Here is a 19,970-nt window from a genome sequence, read left to right as displayed (position 1 = left end):
GTGTGTGTGTCTATGTAAATGTGGGTGTGGGTGTGTGTGTGTGTGTGTGTGTGTGTGCGTGCTTGCGCCTGTGTTCCCGTGCCTAATTACAGTAGGCTCCTGCGATTATTTCAGCTTTTGTAATAAAATAGTTCACCCTCTATTTTGCAGAGAGAGATTAGGTTCATTACACTCTTCCTGCTCTTTTTATGACTTGTTATTGTCTAATAAAGCGTGAAAAAGCGAAGAATTTCTGCACACTGTTGCACTAATTTGATGGCCCACTGCTGGGGGTTCTAGGGCTAAGGGGCAGTACTTTTTAAACTTAATTACAGATGGAAATGGTTTCTTATCAGTTGCTGAAAGACTCGATTCCAGTAGCAAGGGGACAATGATATTCAGGGACCGTATAGAGAGAACAGACATATAATTTTTGATATGCTGGGGCAAAAACTCCTTTAGGATTTCTTGGTCTTTCGAGGGGTGCTACAGAGAGCTTTGCTGAGGTAGTTACTTGTCGAAATAGATTACACATTTAATTTGGGCGATTATGGTGGTCTGCTGTTTCTCTGTGTGTGGGTTGAATTGTTTTAAATCAGTTGCACAGTTTGTTCAGACTGGGGAGGACTGAACATCTGCATTCATGTCGTGCATGGAACTTATCTAATTAGTCAGTTAGTTAGTTAGTTAGTTGCAGTAATAAGCATTAGCAAACAGTTATATAACAGTTAACTAATGGTCTAGTTATCATTAACTAATGCTGTTTATATCATTTTTTTCACAATTTAATAGGGTTCGTTTTTTGTATTGTCGTTCATTTAAAAGTGATTGTCAAGCTCTGGTCGCACTGGCACACCATCTAATAATTGGCACTCACCCACTAATCCTAATCCTAATCCTAACCCCTATGCTAGTGATGCTACAAATGCTTAAAGCTGCATTTAGTAATGTTAATTAATGGTTAAAATAATGTACTACTTATTGTAAAGTGATACCATCATACCATCAAGTCATATTCGATTCAAATTGTAAACATTTAACATTTGCTTTTAAGAGGATTCTGTTCTTAAATGCAATGCAGACCAACAGCATTCCCAGAAAAGAGCATTCCCTTTGTAATGCTTAGAAGCATACTGTTTACTGTTTACATATATTTTCAGAAACATTCATTGTATGTGTCAGTTGCTTCTGTTTCAACTATGTTTTATACTAGGGGTCGGATGGGGGGGACGGGGATGTTTGCAGTTCTCCTAGATTAGCAGAATAATGTCATAACATATCATAAAATAGCCTCTTAACCTTGTCTGAACTTATCATGGCACCAATTAGTCTGCACCGTCAGAAGGCCATACAACCAGGAAAGTAATTCTTGTGCATCTGCAAAAGGGCAACATTATTTGTTAGTATGGCAAAGAAAACGATGTGCCCCTTTTTAAAAATTAAAGGGAAGAGAATAGGGAGCAATGTATGAAATATCTACAAACGACATGTTTGAACAGGGGGGGGGGGGGGCAGAATAGGGCAAAGCGTTATTTGTTAAACAGCAAAACAATTAACCTATCAACTCAAAATGTATTTTTGTCTCGCTGTCTTTTGAGTGAGATATTTTTTCTTCCCGTCAACCTTGTCATTTAATTTGTTTATCTCTTTCTTCCCTCCCCGACCCTGCCTGTCTCCCCCACCACCACCACCACCTCCCTCCCCCCTCCGTTTCTCCCCCCCCCCTCTCTCTCCGCAGGTCTCCACAGAATGGAGCGAGAATGAACAGAGAGCGGCTTAGGAAAAAGCATGAACTGGAGGTTTATTGAGGTCATCTGCTTCCTGTTTATATGGAATCATATAACAGTTTGGTCTTCACGCCCGGACCCATCGGCCAATGAGCAGCACGTCACCAAGCAGTATGACTGGCTCATCTCCGACCGCGGCCCTTTCCACCACTCGCGGAGCTACCTCTCCTTTGTGGAAAGATTCCGCCAAGGATTTACTACCAGATATAAAATTTATAGGTAAGTCCTGCATGTGCAGTCCCCCGGCCACACCCTGTCGGCCGCTTATCATTCTCCCACCGCCTTCCGTCGTGTTTCTGTTGCCAGAGGTCCGGTGCCCGTTGACTTTTGTCATGAAATAATTGGGGAATGCAATTTTGTTCTTGTTTGCTTTGCGTTGACGCTGTCCTCCGCGCTGTTTCTTATTCATGAGGAAGTAACTGATAAATGCTATTTTGTTGTTAGCAATTAGGGAAAGCTGAATGCTAGTTTGGGGTGGCAGGACGCGCTATGCTAAGACAACACCACTTGTTTTGCAGCCTGCTCTCTCTCTCTCTCTCTCGCAATCACGGCTAGCATTGGCACCTGCTGAGTGTAATTGCGTAAGAAGCATACCATTAAATTCCCTTTTAAATCAAACACTTAAATGCAATTACTATAGCTTGAAACACACAATTAGCCCGGGTACCCAGAGCCACAATGGATGCTCAACGTCTATCATGTTCCTGGTTAATGGAGGATGTGGTTGCTTTCGTGTGTGCAGATTCAGCTGTTTTGTCATTTTGCCGCTCGTTTTTTCTCCTATTCCTGGTACACCAGGGCTAATGTTTGAGGGCGGGGCACTGACAGCACAATCACATTGTCGGTACAACATGCTAAATTATTACATTGAAACAGGAGGAGGCTGGTAAACGTCCTACTTCCTTCCAAAGTGCCCACCCCGAGTGTACGGAGGCTGTTTGTGATGGAAAGTGTAGAAATGGGCCGGGGTGGATTTTGCACGGTAGATTTTTATATATTGACTTGACCGAGTTGGCACAAGACGGACCACCTGATGAGGAGGAAGTCAATGCTGCCCCATTTCAAATGAGTGTGTAATGATGGACACCAGGACCTCATGAGACTATACAAATACATTACGTGTACGGTTTCAAGCGGAACGGCATCGGTTTTTTTTGCCAATTTCTATTCTCATCCCTACTGTTTCATTAGTCCTGAGATCCTGAAGTCCCCTTCAGCACACAATGATATCGATAGCTAGCTGCAAGCCGTTTCTCCCAGATGGATGACGGCTAGATCAGCCTGACCAGTTTGGTCCGGTCCACTTTGAAGGCTGGTAGCTGATACATCTGCCACTTGTGATGTCGCTAATGGGCTGATTTTGTAGTGGCTCATCATCATCATCATCATCATCATCATCATCACACCTAGTGGAAAAACAGGGCCCCTTTAAAGGGTTCTCCAGCAGCGCCCTGAAGGCCTCCCTACGCAAGTCTCTTCTCCTATATGACCTTCTCGTGAGTGCGACCTCTTTACTCTTCAGTCCTCCGTTTGCGTCGAGAGCCGGCGGTACATCTTGAGTGTTCTTCCACCCTGTTATCAGACCCCCCCCCCCCCCCCCTGCCCCGGCGCGCTGTTGCTCTACACTCACAGTGGTCCGACCGCCCACTGCTCTCCGGGTGAACTGTGGAGTGTCGTTATTGTCCATCACTGGGGGGAGTTTCCGAGACGGCGGCCCCCTCCAACCCCCCCCCGCGGAAGGAAATCTATAAGGTTACAGAGTGTCAGCGGTATGAGTGGACGTACGCGGGGGCCGTCGCGCTCGGCTGGGGGAGCGTGGCGGTAACCTGGCCGGGGCTAAAGGGGGTCCGGACCCCGCTGAAGTCCCCCGTGCTAACCATGTGTACACGCAGGGCTCTTGTAAGGTGCTTTGGGTAAAGCTGTCCATCACACAAGATATATTGTGATATCTATATCTATATATATATATATAATTCATCAAATGACATATGCTGTTATGTCATATATTCAACCAAATATAATATGTTATGCTGTCCTATAGTCCATCAAATAGCATATATTATGCCCTGATATATGCCCTGAGATATCATATATTCCACAAAATGGCCCATGTTATGTCTTGGGAGTGCACCAAATAAAGTAAAATGTCATCATACATTCCAAGAAATGGCCTATATCATATTATATGATATATATATATATATATATATATATATATTTATTATTATATATATATATATATTTGTTGGCTGTCCCCACCGTACCACCACCATCGCCTCACGGACACACTCCAGTCTCTGAGCCCTGTCACATAACCCCCTCCCCCCCCCCCCCCCCACTGGTGCTCATAATGGCTTTGGCCAGCGTCACCATCTTGCCTGCGGGTCAAAACAAGATGGCGGCATGTTTCCGGGTTGCCACAGGGTGGAGAGTGGAGTGGAGTGGAATGGCGTGGACCGAATGGCGAGGGGAGGGCACACTACCCTCCGATGGGAGGGTAGTGTGTGGTTAAAAATCCACCCGCAAGAAAAGACCCGACTGCACAGGTTGTTCTTTTTTCCAGCTTCGTGAACATGGATTCCCAAGCAGCCACGGGGCTGAGAGTGTGCCTGTAAGCAAGGTGTATAAACTCTACCCAGAATGTAGAAACGCTATTTTTCTTGGTAAAGGGAAGAAATACTAGCAGTGTTATGAAATGGCCTTCTAAACACACCCACACACACACACACACACACACACACACGCGGCTCCATGCACTGCATGAACCTGGTGCATTCAGAGGTCTGGAACACATACAGTGTGGATCACAGCGAGTGCGGCCTTGAGAGTTTGAAATACAGTGCACATATTTGAACACAGCCCCGGTACGGTGCAGGTTTATCCATATTCCTGCCAAAGGGAGCTCAGGCCACCTATGTAGAATGTTTAAAGTCTTCCCGCCGAGATTGCTTTGTGAATAACTATAAGTCGTGCTGTACATGTATCACAGCATCTGTAACCCTATAGACATACCCTCATCTCTCGGGGATGGTAATCCTTATTCCATCGAACGCTTTATTGAACGTACACATGGATTGCGCTCAGATCCAATAGGAGGTAGGTAAAAGTGCTGATGTATAGTTGCTAGTTAATCAACCATTAATTGGATGGACAATATTGATCTCATAATTTGGTTGCTGCAACATAAGTGATGTGACGTTCAAAATGTAAATGGTCCGATTGCTTTGGACGTCGTTCCCATCTGAGCCCGTAAGCATCGTTCCACCCTCAAGCCCCATTCTCTTTAAACAAAGGTGGAAGAGGTGGGCAGCAAATGACAGTACACACAGGGTGTGCATGCTTGGACTACTAAATACTGTACAACCATGTGCTGTATACATGCTCAAACTGCTTAATACGATTCAACTATGCACTTTGATATAGAACATGCTTAGACTAATAAATTCACAAGAACTATGCACTGTATGCATGCTTACACTACAAAATAACATACAACTATATAATGTATCAATGCTGAAACTAATTAGTAATACTAGGAATTATTCTGTGTCTTCATGCTTAAAACTCCCAAAATATTCAGAAATCATACACTTACTTACTTACGTACTAATGTAAGTAAATCCGCCATAAAAATGAAAAATGAACTACTAAATCCTAAAACTGTACTGTCAATTCAACATTTTTGACAGGTCTGGAGTTATTACACATGGCGGATCAACAGCACGCTGGCATCAGGGATCAGGCACAAAACAGCGGCGGTCTTGCGTTTACATCAAATTAATTCTGAGTTGCACTCAGAATCGCAGCAGCCAGCTCTCCATGCGTTTCCCCGGTGACACTAAGCTTGACTGTTTAATATAGTGTTAATATTTACAGAATGTAGTGAGAAGTCAGCAGAGCCAAAGACGAGACACAGTGTGTGTGTGTGTGTGTGTGTGTGTGCTTCAGTTCATCTGTAATATGTGTGGGCCTATACACTGATCTGTTTGACGTGTCAATAGGACATGAATGGGATCAGGCTGTGGCGTGCCGGAGTTATGCCAAATCTGCATGCCATTGATGTGAATATGCTATGTCTGCTGTATATGCTACACTGGCTGTACATAGGCTTATTTGTATTGGCCATACGTGCAACACTACATGCTATACCTGCTGCTCTTGCTAAACATGATTGTTGCTTTACGGGCTGTCAGCTGAAGCAAATGATCAAATTTGAATAATGTATTCCAAAATATATCAGAGATTTGAATATATTCTAAAATTCGAAAAATACCAAAAATTGCATCAAAGGCATCATTAATGTGCATGGCGATAATACTCTTGGGCGACTCCTGTTGTACACACAATGTTCACAGGGGGCCATAAATACTGTGTTCTGTGCTCTGCTATGTTTTCAAAACATGATTCTAGTTGTCGTGCTACAAAGATGAGGCAAATGCCTACTAGCTAGACACGGTACTATACTTGCTATACATGCCTGTGTAACTAGTAAAGGATAGAGTGGTGACACATTCTATCCTAGCAATACAAAGGCTATTATAGGATTGGTGTGTTTGATGGCATGTCTTGTGAGTGTAAAAGTGGCAGAAACAAGTATGGGCTCCAGGTCTACATTCTGCAGACACAAATGGATATCACTGACTTCGGCTGACCTCTAATCTCAACATCAACTCTGTTCTTGTTTTATTTAGTTTTCCTCATTCTCCGCACCCAAACAGGATGTTTCTGATCTCTGTTCATGAGTGGATCAGAAAGTATCTCATCTGGTTGGGTATTGCCACCCTCTGTTACGTCTCTTCCTGCAACGCCGTCACAGTGATGGAGATCAATTAGATGGTTTGGATGTAGATGGATGTGCTTTCTTTTTTCCTTGTTGTCTATCAATGCAGTGTCTGTCTGTCTGTCTGTCTGTCTGTCTGTCTGTCTGTCTGTCTGTCTGTCTGTCTGTCTGTCTGTCTGTCTGTCTGTCTGTCTGTCTGTGTGCGTGCTCGGGTGCGTGTGTGTCTGCATGTGTGCGCGTGTGTGTGTGTGTGAGAGAAAAACAAGAGACAAGATTCCATGACTTTAGCAAATGTTTCCTAGGGTGTCCCTCTCACATTGGTAACTTGCCACTACTTCCTGCTCCCCCGCTGTCTCTCTCTGCTTTGATATGGTCACATGAATAGTAAACAATTCATTTGCATAATGTGGAGCTTGACGGACCCGGATGGAGACGTGGATTTCAAAGGCAAGACTTGAAACATCAAAAATTATAATTCCCCCCTTAAAAAAAGCAGCATGGAACCACCGTGTGTGTTAGGGTGTGTGTGTGTTGTGTCTCTAGCTTATAAAACCATTGATGCAAAGTTATCACTTTGGTTATGACAAGACAATTAAATTGTGCATCAATCATGCGGACATGCATTGTGCGTCTCATTAAAACTTAAGGAGCTACATTGACAGCCATCAGGTAGAGCAATCAGAAAGAGTGACTTGGCACGTTTGGAGCATAGTTGAATGCAGGTCACCTTTATTAATGCTGTTATGGAAATGTTATTACGTTTTACAAGGTGTTTGTGGACTCAGATTCTGTATTTTTACAGAACTGCTGTATTTACAAAAAAAAACTTTTCCTCTATATTCACTTTGTTAAAAAAAAAATGATGAAGAAAACACATTTTTGGTGTGGGCCAAGCAGTCTTTCCAACTTTTGATAGCAACTTTTTATTTTGTCGTTATGTTCGTAGTTTTTTCGTTTTTTTCTCGTCTATAACTTGCTAGAAAAATGCTGATTTCTGCCAATTGAGATTTAGTTGCACCCCGGTGAGGGGTGATGTCACTGCATTTGCATAAAATAGACGTGATGTGAAACGGTCCTCCGGAACAATTTATGTCTGAAGGGCCTGCAGGTTTTCACCGCGTTCGCTGAACAGCCAACAATTTCCCTATCTGGCTGAAGTGACGGGATAGTGATCGATGTGATGGCAGACAGTTTACTGGCAGCTTCTGTATTGGCTTTGTGAAGCTTTTTTATTTTTTACCCATCACATTTCAAATCCTTTGCTGTCTTTATGTTTACGAGCCCAAAAAAATGACAAACACTTTATCACTTTACAGGGTTTTTACTTTGGCGTGCAAGACGTCCATACATGCATTCACACTCAAACTTTATGTAGTTTCAATCCATCAACAGATGATCATTTTCCATTCGGGACGAATAAAATCGTCCCCACATCGTATCTTAGCCTCACACTCATTTCCACAATTGATAAATGTGGACTTCCTCGTTTGGCATTACGAGGTGGCGCCGGCGAGCAGAATTAGCACATATTTACGCTTGAGCTTTTGCCAAGTGCACATTAAGGATGTGTAACTCTAACCCCCGCAGCCTATTCCACATCTATTTCCCCGCTCCTACATGACAGAGCAGGTGAAAAGCGATGCGGTGGGGTCCTTCAGTTGCGTGTTTGCGCATACTCCTGGCTAATGCATCGGGGGAGAGGTTGTCAGTTGCTGTTTAAATATACTGCTAACAACCCCCTCACGGATACAGGGACAAATTGTCCCCACCCACCCTCTGCTCGACGTGGGAGCCGGTACACGCTGCGCACAACTGTGAAGGTTTATGTAAAAAAAAAAAATGCTGAACTGCATCCCATTACTTTCTGTCATTTTTCAGCTGACGCGTTCATGCAATGCGACGCACCGTGCGTTCGTCTTTATACGGGCCATTAAGGAGTGGGGTAGAGGCTAGGGCACATTCGTAATAGATGACACAGGTTAGACTGTGACTGACATTCGGGGGCTTCGAACCGGGAACCTGTGGAGCTTTAGTCAAGCATCCGCACCCTGACCTTTCATGTCTTCCGTTGATGCTGATCATGTTACGGTGGGTGCACTGCACACTTCTACTGTGTGCCGGGCAATGAACATACAGGAGTGTTTCAAAAAACGTTTTTTTTTTTAATCATAAACATGTTTTTATTATCCTTATAGAGAATTTAAGGGAGATGCAACAGTTTAAGGGATTAGGAGATTCCCCTTAATCCCCCCCATGCACCTAGTCATCATATAAACACAAATATATATTTATATTATATAAACCAAAAACAAGAACAGAATAATCTACCCGGTCTACCCGACGATGAGGAGGGAATTGCTTGGTAAATTTCCCCCGGGGCTTTCTCTGCCTTGCCGGTTTAGTGGTGGGAAGTGGTTGGATCAGATTTGCTAAAAGACAAAGCCGTTTTCTCTCACACTTTCCTTTCAGAGCTGATTACCCGTGGGTAGGGAGTAGAGTAGAGTAGAGTAGAGTAGAACGGGGTAGAGTAGAGTAGAGTATAGTAGAACGGGCTGGGGGGTAGAGTAGAGTAGAACGAGGTGGGGAGTAGAGTAGGGTAGAGTACAACGGGCTGGGGGGGTAGGGTCGGGATGTACTGTCTGGACAAGGCTAACCCAAAAGAATAAAAAACGCAAAACAAATCTCCACCATCTTTAATAACCTGGCCACATGTGTGTGTGTGTGCTCACACACACACACACACACGTGCACACTTCAGATACACAAGTCACCATTAGTGTCTAGAAATCTGCAACGGTCAGTGTGCTTGTCAGGAGGAAATATAACAAAGCAGACCACCATTTATCCCCTCTCCCCCGACACACACACACGCACACACGCACACACACACACACACACACCCAACACACCCATTTGTCCGTTAAATAAATGATTGAAAAGCTTTGGCAAAATAATCACCGAACGACATGTCGCCGTCGACGGCAATCTCCCACCGAGTGCAGCCCCCCCCCCCCATCCCTCCCCCATCCCTCCCCTCCCCCTCCCCTACCCTTTTTCGCCGATATGCACGCGTATGAATTTCATGCGTAGCATTCCTCAGACATAAAGACAGCCCACATCCACTCCTCTCTGCGTAGCACACTCCTTACCCCCGCGATTGAATTGTGCACATCAATCCACTGCCTGAGTGGACTGGTGAAACTCAATCCACCCCCCCCCCCCCCCCCCCCCTTGCCGATTTGCTCAGCGTAGCATCCCCTGTTCATTCCGGCGTGGGTTCGGCGTTCTACTCCATTATGGGGTCAAATGTGTTTTTCAGATGATGTGCGTGTTTGCTGTTTTTTGGGGTCTTTGTTCAACCACATCTATCTCTTAAGTTCCTGTGTGGCTTGAGTTGAAAATCCAATATAAATGCAAATTGGCGGCACAGCCATTAATGCATTTTAAAGGCTTCAAACCACTATAGCATGGTAATCAAAGCAAACGGGATTGGGGGTTGTTATTTAGAAATGAAAATGTTTATGAAAAACGCGGGGTCTGGTTCTTGCCGGTCAGCCGGGCCGGAGATGAGATTCGCTGGTGTGGGTGAGGGGAAAGCGGCCTGCTGGCTATTGTCATCGGGCCCATCGCGAACCAATGGCGCTGCAATCTAAGGTGGTGTGTTCCATGCCATGCAGTGAGAAAGCTAACGTATGGTGTCAATGTAATTGGATTTTTTTTCTTTCTCCGTTTTTTTCTCTGTTCCTAAGCCAGCACAGTCACTCGCTTGTTTTACATTCGTTCACCGTTTTCTTTTGTTTCCAACGTCCCACTCACAGGCTGGCGGCCATCTTAGAATCATGTACTTTTCTTGGCCCCGTGCGCTCTCTGACATTAAGAAATCGCCAAGTTTCCAAATGTCAACTTGTCTATTTCCTATAATACCATCCGGTTGTGTGTTGGCCAGAGAATTCCACTATTTTCTCTTACAGTTTACTCCTTTTAGTTTGACATTCCTAACCTACCAACAAATTTGAACTTCATTTTAAGTTTAGTTTTATTCAAACCATTTTGTTGCATTATCCTGGGTATCAACTAATCAGCATAATGTCTTTGTTTGAAGGCACTCGATCTAGCCAGGTGTCCCTGAGCAAGGCACTTAACACCCAACAGCTCTGGATAAGCTGATGGTTGATGCTGCATTTGAGGCATAAAGTGTCTTTGAGTGCTTTGAGTGTCCACACCGGTTGGCGATGCTCTATATTATGTAATTATTTACTACATAATTTAATTTTAAAAAAGCATGGATTCCAGACCCATAAGGTTGTGAAGTTAGCCTTACGAAACAGCATGCACTGACCTTAACCCACTCCAAAACTCTGACATAATCAAGTCTAATGTGCTTTCTGACCCTTTCCATTCAATCCTTTAACCATACCAATGACCTTTTCTGTTGGGGTGGCATATATAATTCCCCCCCTATAAAAACAACCCTAAACCGTCCCAGAGGGCCACTGGTGTGTGTCTCAGAAGCACTTGGCCACCTGAGATCGGTCTGCTATTGCTTATGAACACGATGCACAACACTCGATCTTCATAACAGAAGTGGTACCTGAAAAAAATGATAGCGCAAACTCTTGCGATGAGGATCCTTCTGAAGTGCAGAAGTGTTTATGTCCCAAACCAAAGTCGTTCTTAAGATACTGCACAGAATGTCCCGGAGCTTTCCTTATGCTCACGTCTCTCTCGTTAAATTTGGACGAGAAAATAAGGCAGACTATCTTAATTCATCAGCGGGCCCGACAACAACCTGTGCTTGTTTTTTAATGCATGGAGATTATGCACATTCCTAATTGGACATATCAGCTGATCAGCACGACACCTTCGCCGCTGATCTGAGGCGGCCATTTGCATGTGCAAACACTCTTTTTTTTTTTTTTTTAGTTAGCGTCCCCTTCTAAACTATTCATTAAACAGATGGTTCCCTGTGTCCTTGCTTGTAATCTCCCCTCCCGTCCTCTTTCCTCGTCTTTATTAATACTCGGGGACCTGCGGCATTGTCCGCCGTCACTGACGTCATCCCGCTGCCGCCCTTTGATAATAAAGGGTGTCTATTGATTGTGGAGGAGGACACGGAGAGGCGTCGCTGAATGGGCGCACTGAATTTCTTTTATGTTCAGTGTCAACGGCTCTCCTTAAGAGGCTGGCTGATCTGCACCCCATTCAATTTTTATAAAGCAGCGAGCGCAGAGTGTATGACCTGACCGTGAACAGGTCTGGACAGGGCTGTCCGTAATTGGACGGAGTAAGGGGCGGGACATTGGGATTCACCGGGTAGATTTGGTTTCGAGATAGGGTGGTCGAGGTCAATGTTTAATTCAGCAGGCGGCGATCCGGGAGAGATAGCCAGGGATAGATACAGAGAGGGGCGCGATGCAGAGATAGAGGAGAGAGAGAGAGAGAGAGAGAGAGAGAGCGACGGAGGGAGGCGCGTGAGAGAGCTACAGACACGGGGAGAAGAGTTTCTGGAAGTCTGCAGATACGGCGCAGCATTAAAAGGCATAGCCTCAAGAAGATGAAGTACAAGGAGACGATACATTTACTTTCCGGGTAGACGCTTTCAGGCGGTGATCTACAACAGAAGGTGCCTGCATGCGTGACGCGGGTGAAAAATGTGTCGCTGATCCAAAATGCAGCTGGTCAAATGAAAGATGGGGTAGTGGGCTTCTAGCGAGGCAGCCGGACCGAAAGGTCAGAGCCAAGGTGAGACATAATCAGGGGCCTCCTGGCTGATCGCTATGCATCTGCTTGCCACCCACCACCCCCCCCGCCCCCTGCCCTCACCTCCCCCTCTATCTCCGTGCCCTCAGCCGTGCAGGCCTCTCTGTGCTAGAGTGATGTCTCTGTCACGTAACATTACTCTTCTATTAGCCGCGCCGATAGCCTACTCAGCCTGGCACCTTCATCAAACACCTCGTGTGTGCGCGTGTGTGTGTGCGTGTGTGTGTGTGTGTGTGTGTATGGACTGTGGACGTGCGCCGTTGTCTCGATTGGCAATATGCAGCGTCGCCTCGAACAGGGAATAAATATGCACATTTTGTCACAATGTTGCTCTTGCACCTTGCACCTGGTAAAACCAATTGTGCACATATTGTGACTTATTTTGGTTTCGCCTGGGTAGTCAAATCTGATATGCAATTGCACGTGCATGCATACATGAACACATACAGTACACATTCACAGCCACGCTCACACCCCCCCCCCCCTACGCACACACACACACACACACACACACACACACACGCACCCCTACACATATACACACAAGTCCCTACACACAAATCACACGCCCACGTAACTCTTCGGTGGGTTATCGCACCGAGCTGCCTCTGCCTGGAGATGAGCAGTGGACCCGTACGAGACGCCGACTCGCCTCTCTCGGCTCGGCTGCACGTTTCTTCTGGAAGATCAACAACAGCATCAAGTCGATGCCGGCGGAGGCGATGGAGGGGCAGGGTGGATGTGAGGCAAGGGGGTGGAGGTGGGGGGGCGCAGTGGGGGGGGGGGGGTTGGAAAGGGTGGGGGTGCCACTTCCTCTTGCCAACCAAGCAATAATCAGCCCACGCAGCAGGGAGGACTTAATTACTGACGGGGAAGGGATGGTAATTAGAGGAGAAACCAGAAGACTGGGAGGAAGTGTCAGGGTTAAGTAGTGACTAATTCACTGCGTGAGACGCCCGCACTCTCTCTCTCTCTCTCTCTCTCTCTCTCTCATATGCTCTCTCTCACAAGAAAGTGAGCGTGGAGCTTTTGATGCAGAGGATATGCAAACTGCAGTCGTCAAGCTTATGGAACGCAGGAGCCGTAGGGGGGCTGGTGGCGGGGGGGGGGGGGGAGGTCAGTCTTCCTTCACACCACATCTTCAAAGGGATGTTTGGGCTACAGTTTATTGTATATCCATTAGCACACAAATCCCAAATCACAAAGTAGCTGAATGCAATTAAACAGGGTTGGATGAGGTGATGGGTAAGTGGGGTTAGGGTTGGATAAAACCTCAAGATTCTAATGATGGCAGGCGAGGGTTCACGGTTTGAAACCCCAATGCGGGCGGTCTACCCATAGGCCTCGTTGAGCAAGAGGCAGTCGTAAAATCGCTTCGGATGAGGGCATCTGCTAAATTGAATTGCAGATAGAACAATATGTAGAACATTTGTTTTGTCACCCGCAGACTGACAATTTCCCATATTCCCTCAACGGTTCTATCCAACCATAAAACAAAAGCCACGGCAACAACAGGTAAACAAACACATAAATTGATCCCCAGTGTGCTTGTGTCACTTTTGCTACTTTGCACAGGGCTATATTTACACTTTCTACACTACCTCTAGTGTAGAGTGTACTCGACATGTCATACTCTACTTTTCTAACCAGGCCAATAATAAGGGGTGTTATCCACCAATCTGCCTCTTTACGGTTCTGTTCAGGTTCATGGTTCAACAGACATAACATAGGCTTTGGATGCACGTTGGTCATAGTTGCTGGATATCGAATGTGTAAACATTCGAGAGAGAGAGAGAGAGAGAGAGAGAGAGAGAGAGAGAATGGAGTTATAAAGGTTTGTGTCGAGACAGAAGGAGGAACTCCCGATATCAGAATGAATTTCAGTTGCATGTTGTACGTTTATATTTCAACGTCAAATTCTTCGTTAAAAAAAATCCATAGTTATTCTCATTATCTTTTATGTTACTCTTTGTGTGGTGTTCATATTCCTCCCCACACCAGGGACTGTGAACCGGCGTGCACGGCTCATAGAAACCATTACGAGTACCATTACCGAGTACGAGAAATTGCATTGAGGTCGACAACGGCATAACGCAACAATTGATGACCCCTCTCTCTCAGCCTATGGGGAACCGGGGAACGAGGGAGCGGGGTTTTGACATTGGAAGATCTGAATTTGGCCCCGACGCGTCCCATTAGAGAGATGAACCACCCTCGGTGTCCACATGCTGCTCTGCGCGGTAATGAGAGTTATCGCATGGAGAACGCGATGCAGCGGCCAATGGATGAGACGGGGATGAGCAACATCTGGGGGCCACTGGCACTTGCATTTGTTTCCCTCTCGACTGCATGGGCGAGTTGACCTTGGCGCCAGCGGTTGCACCGTGATTGGCCGTTGACGACCGTGATGGCAGGTTGGGGGGGGGGGGGGGGGCGTTGAAGCAGCTTTAGCTCAGGGAGTCGATGAGGAGGGACGTGATGACAATGGCTCTCAAATGTGAAAATGTGGGGATGGGGTGGAAACGGTGGGCCTACTGGTTAAAGAGTTGGACCGGTAACCGGAGGGTGGCCGGTTCGAATCCCGACCGGTAGGCAAAAATATGGATGGGGGGAGTGGTTGTGCAACACTCTTCTACGTCCTCACCCACGGATGAGGTGCCCTTGAGCAAGGCACCTGAAACCCCCAACTGCTCCCCGGGCTATGCACTGCGATCGGCTGGCCTACACAGGCAATAGCAGCTATTTCTGAACATAGTACACTGAAAGGTACGATGTATGAGCTATTTTTTGCAAAATGCATATTTTTAGAATGTTGAAAATTGTGTGAGCAATGAAATAGTTATTATTGTTATTATGTTTATCATTCTAGTAGTAGAAGTTATACAATTATGATAGTAATCAGGGATTGCTGGTTAAGTTTGTATTAAGATAGTAGCAACAGGCCTCAACTCTCCAATCACCATTGTTCAAGCAACACCCAAGAAAAAACGATTAAAAACCAAAACACATCACACAAGGACAGCAGACTTTATTGTTTAGTCAATATTTTAAGACCCTAGTGATTCAATCGGCAATTTGTCTGTTTTTTACGTTTCTGGGTTAATTAGAGTTTTGTTGGCATACATTATGGTCCCGGTGGTAGTAAAGCATCGACTTGAATCAATCCATAGGTGTGTGTGAAGGGGACTTCACTTCATCATGCTAAAAGGAGCCAAGGCTAAGAGCTGAACACCAACTTCTTCCTTGCCTGACAGCTGCAGACCATATTTGCCAACGACAGTAACAGTCGTTGGCCAAGCTTTTTTTTTCCAATCAAACTCATGGTGTGTGTATTAATGCCTTTAATCTAGGGTTTGATTGCGTCCCATTTCCAGGTAGGTTAAAATGGTGCCTATTTTACCACCAGGTATGATGTGGACCATCTAACACAAGGCATTTCAAACTCTACCCTTTAGTTACCTCACACATTGGGGTATCCATCTAGATGTATAATAGTGAGAACCTTTGGCCCCTGGCTGCAATATGTCTGTGTTGCCAAGATATTGGAGAGACCAAGACTGGCCTGTGAACAATTACATGTAAATGGGGGACCTGTGTTTTATTTTCTGGATAAATAACAATCACATTTTAATTTTCAACCAATTTAAATTGGTTGTTGTTTTTTAAATGATCTAATACAAAAAAATAATATATATATTTTATATAATATTGATTGAATATGAATATGAAAATGACTTTCTGAGATGGGCTGAGAAATGTAAAAGTTAAATTAAAGCTTTTTTATCCAGAAAACTTCTGCTCCCCTGTTTACTTGTATGAGTTTACAAAAAATAAAAGTGGGAGTCTTCTGTCATCTACACATAAACAGGTTACTCCATCATCTGCCAAACGCCTTCACTGTGTACTGTGTGCCTGGAATCTACAAACCCTAGCTACTGTTGATAGAGGCAGAGGCAGAACAGAGAAACGTTTTCATTTTACAAAGCATTTCTTCTCTGTATTTATTTATTTGTTGTCTTTTGATTTTGAACAATTCAAAATTAACTTTCTGTGCATACCGTTTTGTGTGGGCTGCAAAAACCCTATACATATTTTATCCTTTTTTGTATATTTTTGGAACACTGGCATTTATACTGAAGAAGTTTTCTTCTAATTGATTAATAACACAAAGTTCTGAGGAATTGCTCAAATTAAGAGTTTACTCAGCAAAAACTCCTGACTGAGTAAATTAGACTTATTTTGTAGTCTGCGCTAGCTTCAGATTTAATTACTTAGTCATTTGATATGTTTGCAAAGTAAGAATGGTAATTTACTCTATTAGCCATTAAGAAAGAATATCATTGTTTACTTTCACCTCTTTTACTCATTTTGTCACATTACATCTCAGACTACCAGTAATTACTGTTTATTTTATTTCATAAAAGTAGTACCTAATTAAACTAATAATCGGGTCAGGCGTTAAAATAAAACAATATCTTCTTCAGCACAAACTTTTTTTTTTAACTCTTTGAAGGTTTTGAAAGCAATTCTTTCATTTGTTTTATTTGTTAGTTTCTCTTAATCCAGTCTTACTTTGTAGTACCCAGTCTCAAATTAATTATCAAAAATAGCTTAGCTTTATATGATTAAACATTATGTACTTTGAAGAAAATATTATATTGACAGTTGAAATGGTAATTTCACCATCATGCGTTCAGCTTCCAGCACCATGTGCTATTCAATTCTTAACATGAATAAAAGGATTTCGTTTTTGTGCATCCATTTTATTTGATACATGCAAATTACAAAGCCTACTCCAAACTATGATTCACATTCTATTTTCTAAAACACTCTAGTCTTACATCCTATCATTGCTCAGGAGACAGCAAAACGAAATCAACACAAGATTTAGTCATGTTTAGACATGCTGTCATGTTTTTAGGGCTATGTGAAGGTATACAGTATGTAGGTGTTTTTATGAGGCCCAATTTGGAGAGAAGATTTTCATTCTTAAAAATAACCTCTTAGCTCCTCACTGTCAATATTTCCTACTTTCCATCTGTTAGGATAGTCACAAACAGCTTTGAGAGAATAACACTTTTTAGAGAACAGAAGTCGAAGAAATGACTTCTGCCAGCCAATATAGCAGTTGGCAGTAATATAATGAAACCAATATAATGGCAAAGATACAACATTTCTTTACTTATTCTGTCTCTCTTTTTCTGTTCCTTCTTTCCTTTTTTCCATCCATTGGTGATATTTTGTGTGTGTGTGTGTGTGTGTGTGTGTGTGTGTGTGTGTGCGCGCGTCATTAAGTGAACGTATGTGAGCACAGCACATAGCCTACTGTATATTGAAGTGTGGATACCTGAATACATTCAACAATATAACGTCTCAAGATGATATTATCTTGCAGATAATATCATTTTTCAACCACCCTCAGTGGATACGTTGGGATTGTTTGTAGTGTAGCTAAATTCAGTTGAGATTTTTACCTTAGAAATCATTGTTGTGTAATGTGTATGTATTATTTAATAGCTATGTTAAAATCGATTTTTCTGTCAGCCTGTTTGCAGTCTGTTATTCTGAGGTGCAGCATTTCTAGCATACATCTATAACAAAAACAAACATCCCACTAAACACATTGCAAGCGTGTGGTTCATTTTTTTTTTTTTACATCTCCTCTATGCTGATTGTATTCATCATTTTGTTTAGCAACAGTGAATCACACATTTTTCCCAAAAGACAACAGATCTTATGTACTGTTTACCTGCTGTGTCTGCCCACATCAGTGCTAAAGGACAACAGAATAGAACTGAAAGAAGCTCAATAGCCCGGTGTGCACCAACCACAATAGCATTTCATATTCACATTCTCTTGCCTAATGTTCCACTGCATAATATTTACTAGATGTGTTATCTAATGTGGTATTCAAAAGGGTTATCATTTCAAAAAGATCTTCCTGTTTTAACTTAAGTCTGATCTAGTGTTACCTGACGATTATGAAAGACCTTTGCTGTCGGATTTAGTTTCCTCAGACTCATGCAAATGTCTCTGGCAGCATGGGGTATGATTTCAAAGTTTTTTTCCGATAAAGGGGCCCGTATCTTTTATGCAATGCATCGAAAACAAGAGGGAGTACAACAGAGGAAAAAAAAACATGACAATCTGTAAGACAGTGCCCTCTGTAAGGCCTTGAATATCCCATGCCTCATGGTAGGTCTAATCTTATGCCATGGGGGGGAAGCCTGTTTCCCCAGCCCTGAACACCCATCTTATGCAAGGGCATTGCTAGCTTGTGAGACGTACGTCGAGATGAATCACATATTCTATTTGTGCAACCTTAAGTTGTTGCTGTAGCGGGGGGCATATTGCGCAAGCATTTTTTTCATTTTTCTTTGAAAAGCAGTTTCTTTTAAGAATCAGTGATACAGAATATCGATTCTTCTGACGGAACATTTTGTTTGGTGGGATCGGTTTTATTTCGGTATATTGTGTTCTTTTCAGCCACAACGTGCTGTTCACGCTGTTGTTGAAATGGCAACGCCACTGGAATCCAGCTCTCATCGTTGTTGGTATTGTATCTACGTATGTTGTGTTCCACCATTGATCCTGGTGGGCACCTAGCGTCAATTTAAGTGAAAGGGAAGGAGTCGATGCTTAGTTGGAATGCAAAGAGACGTTGCTAATTAATCTTATGGGAAACAATACCATTACATCAGCCTCTCTTACCCCCCTCCGTGCCCGGATAAGTCTGCTCTGCTCCTCAAGGAATTAGCGTTTATCTTAGCCGATGAAAGCCTTTTATATGATGCACCAGAAAAGTTGGCTGATTCAGTTCAGATCGAAGGGATGGTTATGTACCTTTGTGAGGGCAGCACAGGCCCGGAGGTGGGGGGGGGGGGGGGGGCGCTGGCTGCGCTGCTGATGACGAGAGGAGGATTGGAACAGTTCTTGAGTGGCTTGGGATGGCTGTCCGCACGTGATCGCAGCCACAAGCTGCGATCGAAGTCTAGTGGCTGCTTGTGGGTGTGACCATGGCGTCACACCCACACAATTAACTGTCAATCACGGGAGAGTTAACGACCATAACGCGACGGCGCCCATTTGAACCAGGAAATGTGAGATGCAAAAAGAGTGCAAATTTTTGATTGAATATGATGTTTAATTCAAATATGTACATCTATATCTAGGCTGCTCTCACACAATACCGGGCATGTCCTGATTCATTTCAAACTTATTTTCCAGCAATTCACTTAATTGCAACCACATTGAGCCTACTTGTTAAACAATATGCACAGAAGGGGGTGGAAAGGATTGTATCTAGATTCACCCCAGCCGTATAATTGTCTTCTTGTAGTCCAATCAAATGACTTAACTTGAATCTCTCAACTCCAAACACCAAAAAAAGCCAAAGGTTTTGAACACATATAGCCCAGTTGGTCTAGCTAGTCTAGTTCACATTGTATTGGTTATCTTTGTGTTCATTAGAAAGAAAAAGCGGATACTAGACAGGGTTTCCCGCAGAAAATGTGTTAGTTAAGGTGGTGGGGTAGGCCGTCAGACTTGGATACTTGGTGCTATTTTAGTGATCTAAAAAATGCGCCAATGCAATTGCGCCACTGACCGAAAAATACCTGGTCTATAGCGGATAGCGTAGTTGTTGTTGCTATTTTGATGTGCTA

At 43.9% G+C, this 19,970-nt stretch overlaps 1 protein-coding gene across 1 annotated transcript in view; it reads left to right on the top strand.

The window, feature by feature from the left end:
* Window positions 1–1,767: 1,767 nt before the first annotated feature.
* Window positions 1,768–19,970, top strand: part of brinp1 (bone morphogenetic protein/retinoic acid inducible neural-specific 1) — a gene marked incomplete at both ends in the record, with an annotated part of 74,037 nt that continues 55,834 nt past the window's right edge. Inside the window, 1 exon segment of the mRNA XM_084482871.1 lies at window positions 1,768–1,985. Coding sequence (XP_084338997.1) covers window positions 1,768–1,985 — 218 coding nt within the window.

This window comes from Micromesistius poutassou (genome assembly GCF_964030765.1).
Source record: "Micromesistius poutassou genome assembly, chromosome: 18".
Taxonomy (NCBI): domain Eukaryota; kingdom Metazoa; phylum Chordata; class Actinopteri; order Gadiformes; family Gadidae; genus Micromesistius; species Micromesistius poutassou.
Note: the sequence above shows the minus strand (reverse complement) of the source record. Positions and strands in the feature narration are given on the sequence as shown.